This window comes from Dama dama, chromosome X, assembly GCF_033118175.1.
Source record: "Dama dama isolate Ldn47 chromosome X, ASM3311817v1, whole genome shotgun sequence".
NCBI classification, from domain to species: domain Eukaryota; kingdom Metazoa; phylum Chordata; class Mammalia; order Artiodactyla; family Cervidae; genus Dama; species Dama dama.
In genome coordinates, this window is record NC_083714.1 from 78,155,228 (window position 1) to 78,172,864 (window position 17,637).

The 17,637-nt window shown below is 35.4% G+C and overlaps 1 protein-coding gene across 2 annotated transcripts in view; it reads left to right on the top strand.

Moving 5' to 3' along the window:
- POF1B (POF1B actin binding protein) overlaps positions 1–17,637 on the top strand; it is an 89,705-nt gene that overhangs the window by 51,477 nt on the left and 20,591 nt on the right. For both annotated transcript variants that reach the window (XM_061137200.1, XM_061137201.1), the window contains 3 exons: positions 4,790–4,920; positions 10,099–10,126; positions 11,314–11,388. In XM_061137200.1, coding sequence (XP_060993183.1) covers positions 4,790–4,920; positions 10,099–10,126; positions 11,314–11,388 — 234 coding nt within the window. The remainder of the gene's footprint in view (positions 1–4,789; positions 4,921–10,098; positions 10,127–11,313; positions 11,389–17,637) is intronic.

Consider the following 17,637-nt stretch of genomic DNA (forward strand, 5'->3'; position numbering starts at 1 on the left):
TGTCCTATCTTTTTGCCTTTTCATACTATTCATGGGATTCTCAAGGCAAGAATGCTGAAGTGGTTTGCCATTCCCTTCTCCAGTGGACCACGTTTTGTCAGAACTCTCCACCATGACCCGTCCGTCTTGGGTGGCCCTACATGGCATGGAAAGGCTGGCACTTGTGCTGTCTGGTCTGTACCATTTCCTCTGGCAAATTATGGGGATTCTTATCAGAACGCCAACCTTTCCTCTCTTCCCTGCACTTAAAAACAAAGTGCGGGATGCTGCCTCTGAAGTTCGACCCATCTGGGCCATTAGTAGGGAGAGGTGTCTACTTTTCCTCATCACACCACTTCAAGGTTGGAATGGTATCCATTCCTTCCCTGCCTGAGGATGCCCTCTTTGGGGGCCACTTCTGGTATAGTTCTGCCCTCTGCATGGTGTGGGAGTGACTATGAGGAGATACCCCACGTCCAAGGGCAGAGAAGCCCCAACAAGATGGTAGGTGCTAGAGCAGTGCCTCTTGTTGAAAGTGAAAGAGAAGAGTGAAAAAGTTGGCTTAAAACTCAACATTAAGAAAACGAAGACCGTGGCATCTGGTCCCATTACTTCATGGCAAATAGATGGGGAAACAGTGGAAACAGTGACAGACTTTAGTTTTGGGGGCTCCAAAATCACTGCAGATGGTGACTGCAGCCATGAAATTAAAAGATGCTTGGTACTTGGAAGAAAAGTTCTGACCAACCTAGACAGCATATAAAAAGCAGAGACATTACTTTGCCAACAAAGGTCCATCTAGTCAAAGCTATGATTTTTCCAGTGGTCATGTATGCATGTGAGTGTTGAACTATAAAGAAAGCTGAGTCCTGAAGAATTGATGCTTTTGAACTGTGGTGTTGGAGAAGACTCTTCAGAGTCCCTTCGACTGCAAGGAGATCCAACCAGTCCATCCTAAAGGAAACCAGTCCTGAATAGTCATTGGAAGGACTGATGCTGAAGCAGAAACTCCAATACTTTGGCCACCTGATGCAAAGTACTGACTCATTTGAGAAGACCCTGATGCTGGGAAAGATTGGAGGCAGGAGAAGAGGATGACAGAGGATGAGATGGTTGGATGGCATCACCAACTCAATGGACATGAGTTTGAGTAAACTCTGGGAGTTGGTGATGGACAGGGAGGCCTGGCATGCTGCAGTCCATGGGGTCGCAGAGAGTGGGACACAACTGAGGGACTGAACTGAATTGAACTGAACCATTCTTAATAGGTGAAAAATGCATACATTTAAGCCAGCTACTTAGTGGGGATAAATTTAATTAAGCCAATACCCTCTGCTACTAGATTACTACTGCACTATGATTTGTGCATTGATCACAAACTCTCTCTAGTCCTGAAAAGCATTCTCAAATATGTGTGCCACTAAGCTTGAAGGGGGCCAGGAAATAAAATATAGATAGTTCAGCTGAAATTTGCAACTATTGTTGTGTCTACTATCTGTAGAACTCTATAATTACTACCACTGAATATTGTAAATATGGTTGATCAAAAGAATCATCTTTGAATATCAAAGTTTATATAATGTAGATGCTAGCAGAAGAATTCCATTCCTGGAATCTCATAGACAACAAAGAAAAGATAAAACCCCAGATTGGAAATAGGACAAGAATTTCCAAGGTAGTATTGAGATGAAGCCTACGGTTTTCCTTTACAAGGTACTTCCTTTCTACATTTTTCTGAAAAATGACTACTAATTTGCCACTGGTTTCACACTTAAACATTATTGCCTTGCCTTGGGTTTGCGGCAGTAATTCTAATCAGAGGCTTTTACTAGCAGTCAGAAAGAAGGAGTTGGATGGCTTGTTCATTATTATGGCCAAATTGTGATCTGATTAAAGGTATTTGATGGATGCATGCTAAAGAATCTTTAATAATTTTTGTTTTTTGTGTGTGAAATATCACATTTTGTGTATCTGGGAATAGCTATTCTTCAGCACAGTTTCTATTCCTCCCTTGTTTATATATGAAAATCTAAAGCTATTATCTTAGATTGACATTCAAGATAGCTCTAATTCTTCAGGTAGAAGAGTTGATGTGAGGTACTTTTATCTTAAGTATCTTATCAACTCAGTATTGTCCCAGAGAGAAAACCTCCATCCATTATTCTGACTGAAAACATTCCTGTTTCATTGGGAGGCTCTCCATCGTGGCTTTTTCAAGCCAACAAAAACATAGTTATAAGCCAACTCTAAAAGAAATGGCAAAACAAGCAGTTCCAATAAAACTAACATCTACCAACCTGTGATTTAGTAATGAAAATATTGCTACCTGGTACATCATAGTTTTTGGTTGGGAAATTTCATTTTATTAAGCATAGTCCCATCAGAAACTTAACAGCAGATGAGACTATGCCTCCTATCTATCCTCTCCTCCATACTTTTGAACCCAACTGGGTTTTCGTTTTTACTGTGTTACTTAAAAGTTATCATAATTTGTGTACTGTATAAAACTAAGGAAGAATATATACACAAAGGAGTAAAATTTTGATTCCTGCTTTTCTACTCTGACAAGAGAACCATTTTTGTTTTGTCAAAAGAACCATTCTACAATTTTAATGCTCTCACTTTTTCTCAAGCTGATTAAAATTTATTACCTGAACTTGAGTCATATTTTTTCATAGTTTCACAATAAGAAAATCATACTCTTGATTGTTTCAATACTTAGCCCAACTAACCTCCAGAATAATGCAATTAGGGACAGTGTAATTCGCAAGTTGCTGAGAACACAAGCACAAGAGGTCTTCTGGAGAGGCAATACTGTGTGGTGGTTAGAAGAGAACATTACCTCATTTAATTTTATGTCAAGTTCATAGCACAATGCCTGGCACATAGTAAGATCTAAATAAATATTAGTTATTATTATCATTTCTGAAGATAAAATCACCTACTTTTGGCAACTTTTAACACTGCTTTTTAATCTATGAACACAGACATGATGTTGATGTAAATCATTCTGTGTCCTGGACTCTGTGATTCTTTATGTGGGTGTCATACTGAAATCATATGAGCAAAAGTTTTAGTAATGGTACTAATTACTAATATGGGCAAAGAATTCTATACCCAACATGTTTACTAGTATACAAGGTAATGATAAGAGAATATTTGAGTAAAAATAAAAAGGAAATAAATACTTTAAGATAATTTGAAATATAAAATCACTGTTAAAATGGAAAGGAAAAAAAAGCTCCAAGGTTTTCATAGCATTGTTAGGTCGTTATAGTCAGCTAAGAGAGAAAAAATAGGTAAAATGCTAGGTGTATCAAATTAATTTGCAGATTTTAACAAGGAGCTTAGTACTTGAATATTCTTGGCTAAAGAAATGCCCTTTTCTACTTGGGAAAGTTAACGGGTTTGGGAGGGACACAGAGAGGTAAGGCAGGAAGGCGTTATCTCACTAGCTAGTTATAGCAATGAAATAACCTGAGGATCAGTGGAATGACATTGACATGACAGCTAGATTTTCCTTTTATTCAGTTAACTTTGATCTTTAAAATCATATTTGAAATTGTGTTTTTAGGCCACTCCCAGTTTGATGAATATATAGATGATCCATAAGGGAGAAATGCATGAATAAAACATGAAATCAAAAGTTAACAATTATTCTCAATAAAAACTTGCCATAACTTTGACCCTTACTTCCTGAGAGGGGTCTGTCACTGAAGAGCTCACTGCCAAGATTTGGAAATCTAGGTAGACCTCAAAAGTCTGTCTCCAACTCTTACTACAAGTTCAATTTGGTTGCTGCGATTAGACTTACCTGAATTTAGGAAGAGGTTGTAAGGGATCACCATTATGTTCTTGAGGAAGTGCTACTTATGCTCTTTTAAGCTTTTTTAGCCATTCTTAGTTAGCTACTTTAAGATAGAAACCTGTAAAGAAAATTATTTTGAGGATCATTTGGCATTTGAGTCTCTTGTAACCAAGTAGATAACTTCTTTCATCTCAAAGATACTTACTGAACAACTATAGGGTGTTCAATCAGCAATGTGCTAGATACTGTGGAATAACCAGAAAGTTTGCTTCATTCTTTACTCTTAAGTTTATTTCTTTGGGTAGGAGAGGTTGCTGAGAAAACCAAACAATCTTATCTATGACCCTATTGATAATAATTTGTGTTTAGGATTTCAAATCTCTCTGAGGTCTATGAATTTTCTACGTTTGGCTGTGAGCTAGTTTTTCCCATGTCAGGTTGACTAGATATTCAGCTCAAATAATAAATGCAGTGAATCCAATAAGAAATAATAAAAACACATTGAATTGAGAAAGTTTATTTACTCTTTTAGCTGTGCTAGTAATCAAATAGATTTTTATTGACATATGCAAACTCAAATGAAATTAATTCATCAGTATAATTCAAATAAGTCACATTTTCTTTTCCAACAAGGGACAGATGAACAAGCCATGTGATAATAATGAGCCTTTCAGGGATTTTGATTTACTTGTTTTACTTTTTATTTAAGCATCTATATTCAAGAATTTTCATGTAAACTATTCATACTGCATTCATTAGATCACTTAGACTTGACTGAAAAACTGAAAATGCCATTACGATGTTGTTTTTTCTTTAAATTCCTCCCATATTGAAAAATGTATATGACGGCTGCAAAGAAATTTTAGTGGCTTCATTTATGTGATGATTTTGTGATGTTACTTGTGTTAACAGGCTATTTCACTTTTTTCATTTCACATCAAAATATCTGTGAACTTAGAAACACTTAATATTGTTTATAATAGTAACTGATGTTTTCTTTAGGTGATAATTCAGGATGACAGCCCTGAAAAATTGGATCCCAAATATTTTGGAGAATTGCTTGCTGATCTAAGCCGCAAAAATATGGATCTATATCACTGTTTATTAGAACATTTGCAGAGAATTGGAGGAAGGTACTATAAGCATATCATTTGCCTTTACGTTGTAGCTTTCAAAAACTTTACAATAACCTGGTATTTTTTAATAGATTTTATTTTTTAGAGCAACTTTAGGTTCACAGCAAAACTTGAGTACTTTTAATGGTGAAACAAGATAATTATATGAGCAGTTCAGTCACTCAGTTGTGTCCGACTCTTTGCGACTCCATGGACTGCAGCGTGCCAGGCCTCTCTGTCCATTACCAACTCCCGGAGCTTGCTCAAACTCATGTCCATCGAGTCGGTGATGCCATCTAACCATCTCATCCTCTGTCATCCCCTTCTCCTCCTGCCTTCAGTCTTTCCCAGCATCAGGGTCTTTTCTAATGAGTCAGTTCTTCGCATTATGTGGCCAGAGTATTGGAGTTTCAGCTTCAGCATCAGTCCTTCCAATGAACATTCAGGACTGATTTCCTTTAAGATTGACTGGTTTGATCTCCTTGCAGTCTAAAGGACTCTCAAGAGTCTTCTCCGCCATCACGGTTCAAAAGCATCAATTCTTTGGCACTCAGCTTTCTTTATATGAGCAGATATCAGGAAATACCTCATTTTAAGAGTTAATGGACTTTATGAAAATCATCGAAGAGGTCATACCAGCTCTTTTAGGGTCAAAAGATAATTAAATGGACCTTCTTTTCTAATGTACTTTGATGTCAAATGCAATCACTTGAGCAAGGAGCTCAAAAAATGCATGGCATAGTATGATATTTTAAGATATTACACTGATGATATAAGATACAATCCAATTGCTAACACACTACTGTTTATCTTCCATTGATGTGTGCTCAACATATGAAGACCAGAGTTTAATATACATTTAGGATTATACATTCTTATACATATTACATATTATTTTAAAATTATATATAAATATACAAATATTTATTTATAACTTTACATTATAACATGATATTATACAATAATACATATTTAGGTATATAAACATGAACAATTTATCAACTGTTCATGTGTAGATGAGAGCATATTATGTCATGAAATGAATTTCATGAACTATACTCCAAAAGTTGCCTTTACTACATAATCACATCGTATATGTGGTCATCTGTCAGGCAAAACTTAGGAAAGCTTCATAAATTCCAAAAAAACCTGGAGGATAAAATAAAATCAGTAGAATTTTCTTCTAGTTCAGACTTCACCAACTTTAGATTCTTCTACTTCTTAGAAATCTTTAATCTCTTCTTTATCTCATTTCTTTCTACTTATTACAACTGTTTCATTAGCTTTCTCCTCCCCAACTTTTCTTGCTTTTGTATTCATGATTACAACCATTCTCTTAACCCTCGCCTCTTTATCGTATTGTCCCCCCCTCCCCACCCCCCACCCAGCAAAATTCCAACTCTGGATAGTCTAGTTCTCTGCCTTATCTATTGTTTTCTTTTTTCCTCCATTCAGTACTCACTGCCCACTACTCCTAGAATTCAGACACTACCTCATGAGGGGTGTTTTATTTACCCTTGTTTCCTTGGTGCTTAGTGTGATGACTGGTTTACTGTGGCACTTAATAAATATTTGTTGAATGAATAAATGAATGAATGCTTTCTTTATGCTACATCCATGCAATTGAGCACAGTTAGAGACAAGCACAGCTATTTATTTAAATTGGGGTCATTATTGGTTTCCATCTTTAGCTAAGTTCAATGAGGTTTTATGCTAATAAATATCCTCTCCCTTTATCCAAACAATTATTTCACACATTCATTCATTTGCATAAGGCCACTACCTTAAAAACTTCCTCCTCATTCTGAATAGTCTATTGAGTGTTCACTGTTGTGCCAGACACTGTGCTAAGTGCTTTTTAAATATTATCTAGTTTGCACAGTAAGCACAGAAAGTTTAAAATTGAACTCCCAAGGAGAATAAGTTATTAAAATCACATAGCTACTAAGTGCCTGAGATGGATTCCAACATTTTTGAGTACTCTTATACCTATAAGCCGTGACTTGGCTTTTCTGCAAAGCCTTCCCTAGATACTGTTAGGTCTAGGTGTTCCTCTTCTGTGTATTAATCATGCCCTGTGAATATTTCTGTTAAAGTATCACATTGTGAAATCAACAGCAGATAGAGACATTCTTAAGTACCCTGATTGTAGATCTAGGGTTCGTATCCTGGTTTCATGTCCCAGCTTTTGTTACATACTAGATGTGTAGTATCAGGCAACTTGTTTAACCTCTCTGTACTTCAGTTTCTTCATATGTAAAATAGGGATTATAATAATAATAATACCCATTTCATAGATTTGTTATGAGCCATAAATGATTTATATAAGGCATGTGCTTAGAAACAACAAGAGCATCATGTGAGAACTTGGAAATTGACCTACAGAATCAAAAACTCTGGGGTAAGGCCAAGTAACAAGCCCTCCAGAGGCTTCTGATACATACTCAGGTTTGAGAATCACTGATCTAAGGCTACAAAAGTGACAAAATCTGGGACAGACTAGAACATATGGGAGAACCTTTTTACCTTAGGCAAATCACTTTTATACTAGATATGTGTCTCTAAATTGTTAAATATATTGCAGACAGTTTAAAGAAATTATCAACTGTTTGAATCATCAAATTTGAAAAGATTCCAGGATTTAGACCAATTTTACACTGCTCAAATTTTGCATTAGATCAGTTTTGTTTTTTGTGAAGGATAGGACAAGTTAATATTTGTGTTTAGATTGTCCAAAACCCATTCAGGGGTCATGGCCTTGACAAAGTTGCTACTCAATAAAGGCTTATAGAATGAGAGATAAATAAATTCCAAATTTATTAGCCTCATACTCATTAGAAGTAGACAAAATAACTGAGCAAGCAAGTTAAATATTTTATAATGATCATCCAGCTAAAAGTATAATCTCAGGTTTTGAAACAACTTCCTCTCATTGAGGGTCTTAATAAATATACATGGGTGACCTAAATTCAAAACATTGAATTCAATTTCTAGAGTAGCTAAAATATCAAAAAGAAAATAGAAAGTGTGTCTCCACATTAGTAAACAACCCAGAGTAGAGAGGATTTCATAAAATTTGGGGGCTTAAGAGTGTCTGCTTGTCAGAAGGTTGTCAGTTTCTTTCTCTTCATTCCTTCCCCTCCTTTTATCCTCTTCTCTCCTTTGTTTTTTCTTTATTAGATTCCTTCCATCCTAGGAGATGAGATGACATACAATGAGCGCCACTTTTTTTTTTTTCTGCCCACTATAATTCTAGCCACTATTATCTTGTACTGAATGGAAATGTAATACACATTTGACCTTTCCACCTCCCGGCTCTGTTTGTTTCCACTCTCTCTCTCTCTCACCCCTTTGGTCTCCAATTTACTTCTCTTTCTAAATTGCAATTCAGCAATGAGTAAGCTGGAGGGTCAGGATAAAGAAAGGTTATCTTATGAAACTATTTTGGTTGCATTTGTAAATTTCAGTATTAATTGCTGTTGATTGTTCCTTGTTTTGTTTCTTTGTTTTGTTTCCTTATTTGTAGTAAGAAGTGACTAGAGACATGTATACTAAGTTGGCATTGGAATTATAGTTTTAAACATGAAAGGTCTGTGATAATTCCAGTTAGAATTGTGATTCATATTTTAACTTGTTTAATCTTCCATATGCACGCAGCTGCTTTAGTAACACATTAAAAAAGTAGAAGGGCTTCCCTGAGAGCTCAGAGGGTAAAGAATCTATAATACAGGAGACCTGGGTTCGATTCCTGGCTTGGGAAGACCCCCTGGAGAAGGGAATGGCTACTCACTCTAGTATTCTTGCCTCGAGAATCCCATGAACAGAGGAGCCTGACAGGCTACAGCCCATGGGGTCACAAAGATTTGGACACGACTGAGAGATTAACACAACACAACAACAACAAAAAAGTAGAAGATATTTCATTTTTTTCACTAGGGCCTCCCCACAATTTCTATTTTGGCCACCCAGGAAATATCACATACATACACATAGACAGTTTTGTACATGTACAATCCATACGTAGGCAGTCATGCCTTGGGAAATTAAATCTTCAGTTCTCATTCTCCACATTAGCTTATGTATTTTTATAAATGCATGCAAGAGGCTTCGCACAGTGAATGATCAACTTAGCTTTGTAAGGAATACTCATAAACACTTACATAGAAGGTAAAGGTAGGAGCTAACATACTAGCTTATATCTCTAAAATACTTTTCTATTGTACTTGACAATATGGCAGTTGTATATCTATGATTTCCTAAGATTACCTTATTTTAAAATGTTTTATTTTGCTGTCAGAACATGTATACTTGTCTGTTTGTTTGTTTGAGATGTATGTTCACCATATGTATTTTGGGTCCAACTTTTCCACTAAGGGGAGAAGGAACAAGTAGGCAAGAATAAGGTCTTATCTGTTGCCACTGACAATGCTAGAACTATATCCTTCCCAGCTTTCACCATTTCCCCAAGAAGTCAGTGTTAGACTGCTGTAACCACTAATAATCCTCTTGCAGCATTTGGCTACCTCACATGGTTCCACAAAGGGCCTTCCAATACTCATGGACAAACCCTCATTTTGATAATGAAAATTCTATTATCTCACTAAAATTTTGGTCATGTTGCTTAAGGCTATGTCCCTATATAAGCATAAGCATTTGAATATCCTTTAAGCTTTGTCACTGATATATATATATATATATATATACACACTGTAGTATAGATTGAATGAGTTAGTCTTGCAAGTTTTGGTTTTGCTTAAAATCGTATGAATAGCTTAAAGACACTGTAGGGAAAAGCTGAAATCAGCATTGAAAGGGAGAAATACAAGGAGAAAAAGAGTTGGAAATAGAGAATGACTATTATTGTTATTGTTCACTCAGATGTTGTTTGTTGTCAAACACTGAAGACTTCTACATCTAGTCACAAATAGACTTGTTTAATGGATGGTACTAACTAATTCTGCATATTCTATTGGGTTGTTATTATTTATATTTAATAGATTAGCTAATTTCATGAAAGTTATCTTTATTTTTGTCAAGTGCCATTTTAGTTTTAAATTTTTCATTTGGATTATAAATTTCATTTGGATATATTATGACATATCAAAAAGTAAGATAAAATATTTAGAACACTAACATTTATATATGATCAATGTATATATTTTCCTAAGATTGTCTGTTTTTTATTAATTCTTGCAGCAAACAGGACTTTGAGTCTATAGATGAGGTAAGTGCTAAAAGAGTTGAAAATCAAATACAGTTGATAACAAAGCAGATTCTGCTATTTGCACTAAAAATATTGTTTTAATTTGGTATATTTGTTAGACTGGACACACAGGTTAGTGAAAGATACAACGATCCTTTTGCCTTTGAAATGATACAAACATTTATATCTTTGTCATGGCTGTAAAGATAATTGTTAAAAATAATAATCATTCACACACAAAAAATGTTTTATCAGCTGTCACCTTATGATTTAATTTGTCTTTCCTTATGAAAACATTTAAAAATTCATTGACTACATACTCCCTGTTTTAGAAAATTGAAATCTACATTAACTAAATTTTAATTTTAGTAAAAAACTAAACTTTTTAAATGAAAAATTTACTTCAAGTCACTGACTACTCTTGCCAAATAGCCAGCGACTTGAAGTAATTTTTTCAAGTATCAATTCTATTATATACATACATCTAGTTAATAATTACTTTTAATGGAATAAGTCATCAAATAAAGAACTGATTTCAATGTAACGAAAAGCACAATGGCTACTTTTGTGTTAATTTTCATCCTTATTTCCAGTGTATTGATAAACTGCATTCGTTATAATAATTCAGTAGCCCTAAATTGCTTTTATGAAGTACTGACTTCAATTTAGCCTCTCACTTAAAATTTGTTGAAGCTTCTTAATGTTGTTATGTTGTTATCATAACTTTTTAAAAAATTATGCAAAGTTCATGTAATTTGCAAATTCTCAATAAACCTTTGATTTTATTTCCCCAAATTTTTATTATTTAAAAAAATCCACCTCTAAAATGTTATACCACCCAACAAAACTTCTAGTTGTTGAAAGATACACTGGAATAAAGTGTTAATGGTATTTAAGTGACCACACTTTTGTTTTTAAGTTACTCTTTTAAAATATAGAAATGGAACATCTGATTGATTGCCCCAAACTTTCCTCTAAAATCCCTGGAATGCAGAGTTCTTTCCATGGTGTATGTAGTACCATCAATTTTTTATAAGTAAGAACTGATAAGGCTACTAAAGTTTGTAGGAACTATTGCCTAAAAAGTGAAAGAATCTTTTGATGTCTCTAAAAATAGGTCCCTCTCTATGAAAGTCTGTGGATTGCTGATCCTATAATTAAAACACTAATGTGTATCTGTTAAAGGATAAGTCTCTCTTTTCTTACAGTCAGAAGACATTGAATCATTGATTCCAAAAGGATTGTCAGAATTTACAAAACAGCAAATTCGCTATATTCTGCAGGTGAGATGGGATGAAGAGTGGCTGTGAATTCACAACTAAAACACCCCTAGCCTAGGATGTTTCCTTTAATTAGTAACAGAAATATTTAAATAAAAATCCTGTTTCATAAGAGTTGATTACATTTTGATTAAACAGGGGCTGAATTATAGTTTGATCAAACTATCAAAGACTAGTATTGAGTGGCTAACATTCAGGAAATTGTTATCGAAATATTATTCCCATGGAATGCCCTTATTCTTTCCTCGCTGCTGTAGCACAACCTGACTCTAATTTACAGACTTTGCCCTCCTCTTCTCCATTCTACTTTCTATACCTCCCTAACCTACCCCTGGCAGGTGGAAAGGTCATTGCATTGATTTTCCTGAATTGTGGAAAATTAGAGACCACTGCAGCAATAAATTCCCCTACACTAAAAGGGAGAGACAGATCAAGATAAATCAAAATAGGTGCTAAAGAAATACAGCTAAAAAGAAGAGTGCATGTGTTTGCAAGAAAGGATTCTAAAGATAATTTAGTTTTGTCCAGTGAGGCAAATTTCTAAGTTTGATATTTGATCTCAAGCCTTTATTGATCATTTAGATATTGGACCTGGCATCTTATCTGTGCAACTTAAGTGAAATACAAGTGTGTATTATAAACAGACAGTGGTATAGGGAATGCATATGCTAAGCAGAATCTGAATCTTAGCTATATCCTTGATATTATTTCTGGTGGCACGAGGTCCATCCAAAGTGTAATGAAGACCTGTTTCCTTGAAAAACTGAGAATGTTCGCATCTAAGTTCCTGAGAGACATTAGTCTGTAGTGTTTTTTTTTTTTTGTATTCTCTTTGATTTTGCTGTCAGGATAATCTAGCTTCATGAAATGAATTGGGAAATATCTCTTCCTTTTCTATTTTCTGGAAGAAACTGTATAAGGAGTGGTTTTAATTATTCTTGAAATATTTGGCATAATCCTTCAGTGAAAATATCTGGGCATGGATGACATGGATGTATGTTTTTTTTAGTTTGAAAAATTCTAAATTCAATTCCTTAGTAGTTATAGGTCTATTCAAATGATCTGTTTCATATTGGGTGAGTTGTGACAGCCCGTGTTTCTCAAGGAGGTAGTCCATTTCATTTAAATTGTCAAATTTTTAGGTGTATAATTATTCATAGTATTTCCTGACTATCCTTTTGACATCTGCAGGGTCTGTTTTACTCTCCCCTATTTAATTTCTGATACTAGTGATTTGTGTCTTCTGTTTTTGTTGTCAGTTTTGTTGGAGGTTTATCAATTTCATTGATTTTTTTCAAAGAACTATATTTTAGTTTTATTGATCTCTATTTTTTCTGTTTACATTTCCATTGATTTTTTTTTGCTCTTATCTATATTATTTCCTTCCTTTGCTTGCTTTTGTTTATTTTGCTTTTCTTTGTCTAGTGTCTTGATATTGGAATTTAGATGATTGATTTCATACCTTTTCTATTTTCTAATGCAAGCATTTAGTGCTATAAATATCCTCTCAGCATGGCTTTAGTGTGTCTCACAAGTTATGATATGTATTTTCATTTTCATTCAATTGTATATATTTTTTATCTCCCTTTGACATCTGTGTTGAATGGTGGATTATTAATGTTTAGAAGCGTATTGTTTTAGTTTCCAAGTGTGTAGAGATTTTCTTATTGTCATTCTGTTATTCATTTCTAATTTGATTCCACAATGGTCAGAAAATATACTTGATATGAGATCAATTTTCCTGAAATGGTTAAGTTTAGTTTTATAGTCAAAAATGCAGTCTATTTTGGTACATGTTCCATGAGAACATGAAAGGAACATGTATCTGTTGTTGGATAAAGTATTCTGTAAATGCTGATTACATCCTTTGGTTGATGATATTGTTGAATTATTATATACTCTTGCTCATTTTCTGCTAAGTAGTTCTATCAGACTGAGAAAGGAGTGTAAAAGTGTTTAGTTATAGCTGTGGATTTGTCTGTTTCTCCTTTCAGTTCTATCAGTTTTTGTTTGATACGTTTTGTAGCTCTGTTGTCTGGTGCATAGACATTTAGGATTGCTATGTCTTCTTGGTGGATTGACTCTTATTCTGTAATGTCCCTCTGTATACCTGGTGATTTTCTTTGCTCTAAAATCATTTTTATCTAATGTCAATATAGCCCTCCTGCTTTCTTTTAAGGCTTGCATGGTATATCTTTTACTTTCATTATATATATTTTAATTTTCATTATCTTTGAAATGAGTTTCTTGTAGAAAACACATAGTTAGGTTATGTTTTTTCTTATCACTCTGTCAAGTCAATATCTGTCTTGTAACTGGTATATTTAGATCAAGTTGTAATTGTTGGTATGTTAGGGCTAGACCTGCCATTGTGTTTTCAGTTCATTCTGTCTTTTGTTTCTTTGTTTTCTTTGTCTTGCTTTCATGTGGATTACTTAAATGTATTTTAGAATTCCATTTTGATTGATCTCTAGTGCTTTGAGTGTGTCATTTTGTATAACTTTTTTAGTGGTCACTATAACAACACAAGAGGAAACTACACATGGACATCACCAGATGGTCAAAACTGAAATCAGATTGATTATATTCTTTGCAGCCAAAGATGGAGAAGCTCTATACAGTCAGCAAAAACAAGACTGGGAGCTGACTGTGGCTCAGATCATGAACTCCTTATTGGCAAATTCAGACTTAAATTGAAGAAAGTAGGGAAAACCACTAGACCATTCAGGTATGACCTAAATCAAATCCCTTATACCTATACAGTGGAAGTGAGAAATAGATTTAAGGGACTAGATCTGATAGACAGAGTGCCTGATGAACTATGGACGGAGGTTCATGACATTGTACAGGAGACAGGGATCAAGACCATCACCATGGAAAAGGAATGCAAAAAGGCAAAATGGTTGTCTGAGGAGGCCTTACAAATAGCTGTGAAAAGAAGAGAAGTGAAAAGCAAAGGAGAAAGGGAAAGATATTCCCATTTGAATGCAGAGTTCCAAAGAATAGCAAGGAGAGATAAGAAAGCCTTCCTCAACAATCAATGCAAAAAAATAGAGGAAAGCAACAGAGTGGGAAAGACGAGAGATCTCTTCAAGAAATTAAAGATACAAAGGGAACATTTCATGCAAAGATGAGTTCAATAAAGGACGGAAATGGTACGGACCTAACAGAAGCAGAAGATGTTAAGAAGAGGTGGCAAGAATACACAGAAGAACTGTACAAAAAAGATCTTCACAACCCAAATAATCATGATGGTGTGATCACTCACCTAGAGCCAGACATCCTGGAATGTGAAGTCAAGTGGACCTTAGAAAGCATCACTACGAACAAAGCTAGTGGATGTGATGGAATTCCAGTTGAGCTATTTCAAATCCTGAAAGATGATGCTGTGAAAGTGCTACACTCAATATGCCAGCAAATTTGGACAACTCAGCAGTGGCCATAGGACTGGAAAAGGTCAGTTTTCATTCCAATCCCTAAAAAAGGCAATGCCAAAGAATGCTCAAACTACTGCACAATTGCTCTCATGTCACACGCTAGTAAAGTAATGCTCAAAATTCTCCAAGCCAGGCTTCAGCAATACATGAACCGTGAACTTCCAGATGTTCAAGCTGGTTTTAGAAAAGGCAGAGGAACCAGAGATCAAATTGCCAACATCCACTGGATAATGAAAAAAGCAAGAGAGTTCCAGAAAAACATCTATTTCTGCTTTACTGACTATGCCAAAGCCTTTGACTGTGTGGATCACAAGAAACTGTGGAAAATTCTGAAAGAGATGGGAATACCAGACCACCTGACCTGCCTCTTGAGAAACCTGTATGCAGGTCAGGAAGCAACAGTTAGAACTCGACATGGAGCAACAGACTGGTTCCAAATAGGAAAAGCAGTACATCAAGGCTGTATATTGTCACTCTGCTTATTCAACTTATGTGCAGAGTACATCATGAGAAACACTGGGCTGGAAGAAGCACAAGCTGGAATCAAGATTGCCGGGAGAAATATCAATAACCTCATATATGCAGATGACACCACCCTTATGGCAGAAAGTGAAGAGGAACTAAAAAGCTTCTTGATGAAAGTGAAAGAGGAGAGTGAAAAAGTTGGCTTAAAGCTGAACATTCATCATGGCATCTGGTCCCATCACTTCATGGGAAATAGATGGGGAAACAGTGGGAACAGTGGCTGACTTTATTTTTTGGGGGCTCCAAAATCACTGCAGATGGTGATTGCAGCCATGAAATTAAAAGACGCTTATTCCTTGGAAGGAAAGTTATGACCAACCTAGACAGCATATTAAAAAGCAGAGACATTACTTTGCCAACAAAGGTCCATCTAGTCAAGGCTATGGTTTTTCCAGTGGTCATGTATGGATGTGAGAGTTGGACTGTGAAGAAAGCTGAGGGCCGAAGAATTGATGCTTTTGAACTGTGGTGTTGGAGAAGACTCTTGAGAGTCCCTTGGACTGCAAGGAGATCCAGCCAGTCCATCCCAAAGGAGATCAATCCTGGGTGTTCATTGGAAGGACTGATGCTGAAACTGAAACTCCAATACTTTGGTCACCTGATGCGAAGAATTGACTCATTGGAAAAGACCCTGATGCTGGGAGGGATTGGGGGCAAGAGGAGAAGGGGACAACAGAAGATGAGATGCCTGGATGGCATCACTGACTCGATGGACATGAGTTTGAGTAGACTCGGGAGTTGGTGATGAACAGGGAGGCCTGGCGTGCTGTGATTCATGGGGTGGCAAACAGTCGGACATGACTGAGCGACTGAACTGAACTGATACTGTATATCCATAACTTATCCCCATGTATTATTGTCAACATTTTATTGGTATCAGTTAACTACAGAAAATTTTTCTTCTTTCATCCCTCTTTTAGCCTCCATGTTTATGACCTTTAAAATATTTCCTCTAAGTACATTGAAATGTTGTACTTAGAAATGTCCGACGTCAGACAACATTATAATTTTTATGGCTTGAATCATCAAATTTAATTTAGAAAATGCAAAAAGAGAAGGAAAACCTACTGTATTTACCTATATTTTTGCTTACTGTGTTACTTCTTCCTTCTTCATAGTCCGAGTGAATGAAAGTTACTCAGTCGTGTCTGACTCTTTGCAACCCCATGGACTGTAGCCTGCCAGGTTCCTCGGTCCATGGAATTCTCCAGGCCAGAATACTGGAGTGCATAGCTGTTCCCTTCTCCAGGGGATCTTTCCAACCCAGGGATCGAACCCAGGTCTCCTGCATTGCAGGTGGATTCTTTGCCTTCTGAGCCACCAGGTTTCAAATTCCTTCTATCTTTTCCTTTCTCTTCAGAAAACTTCCTTCAGTCATTCTTTTAGTGTAGGTCTGCTAGCAGAAAATTCTTTTTCTTTTCATCTAAAACTGTGATTTCCCCCTCATTCCTAAAGGTTTTTTTTTTTTTTTTTTCCAATTGGATACAGAATTTGTAGTTGACAATTCTCTTGTTTCATCACTTAAAATATATTCTGGCTTCTATGGTTTCTCTTGAGAAATTGACTGTCATTGGAATTGCTGTTCCCAATAGTTAAGGTTTCTTTTGCTGCTTTTAAGATTTTAAATTTATCTTCAGTTTTAAAAAGTTTGACTGATATGTCCAGGCATGGATTTCTTTGGATTTATCCTGCTTGAGGTTTTCTCAACTTCTTGAATGTGTATGTTTGTTTTTTTGCTGATTTGGAGGCGTTTTCAGCCATTATTTTTTCATATACTTTTTCAGCTCCACCTTCTTTCTTTTACGATTCTGATGACATGAATGTCAGATATATGTTACATTCCCAGTGGACACTGAGGCTCTGCCAATCTTCTTCTAATCTATTCTCTCTCTGATGTTCAGAATTATGTATCTTTTTGTTGTTCTATCTTCAAGTTCACTTATTCTTTGCTCTATCCTTTCCATTCTGCTTTTTAGTCCATCCATTGAGCTTTCTTTCTTTTTTTTTAAGTTATTGCCCTTTTAGGTTCTAAAATTTCCATTTAGTTACTCTTTGTTTTCTCAGATTTTCATTTCTGTTGCTGAGAATTTCTATTTTTTGCTATAAATATTTGCAATTTCTTATTGAAACATTTTTAAAATGGCTATTTTAAAATCCTTGTTGGATAATTCAAACATTTTTGGTATCTTGATGTTGGCATGTATTAACTCTTTTTTATCAAGTTGAGATTTTCCTGTTCTAAGAATAAGTGGTTTTTTATTGAAACCTGGACATTTTGAGTATTATGTTA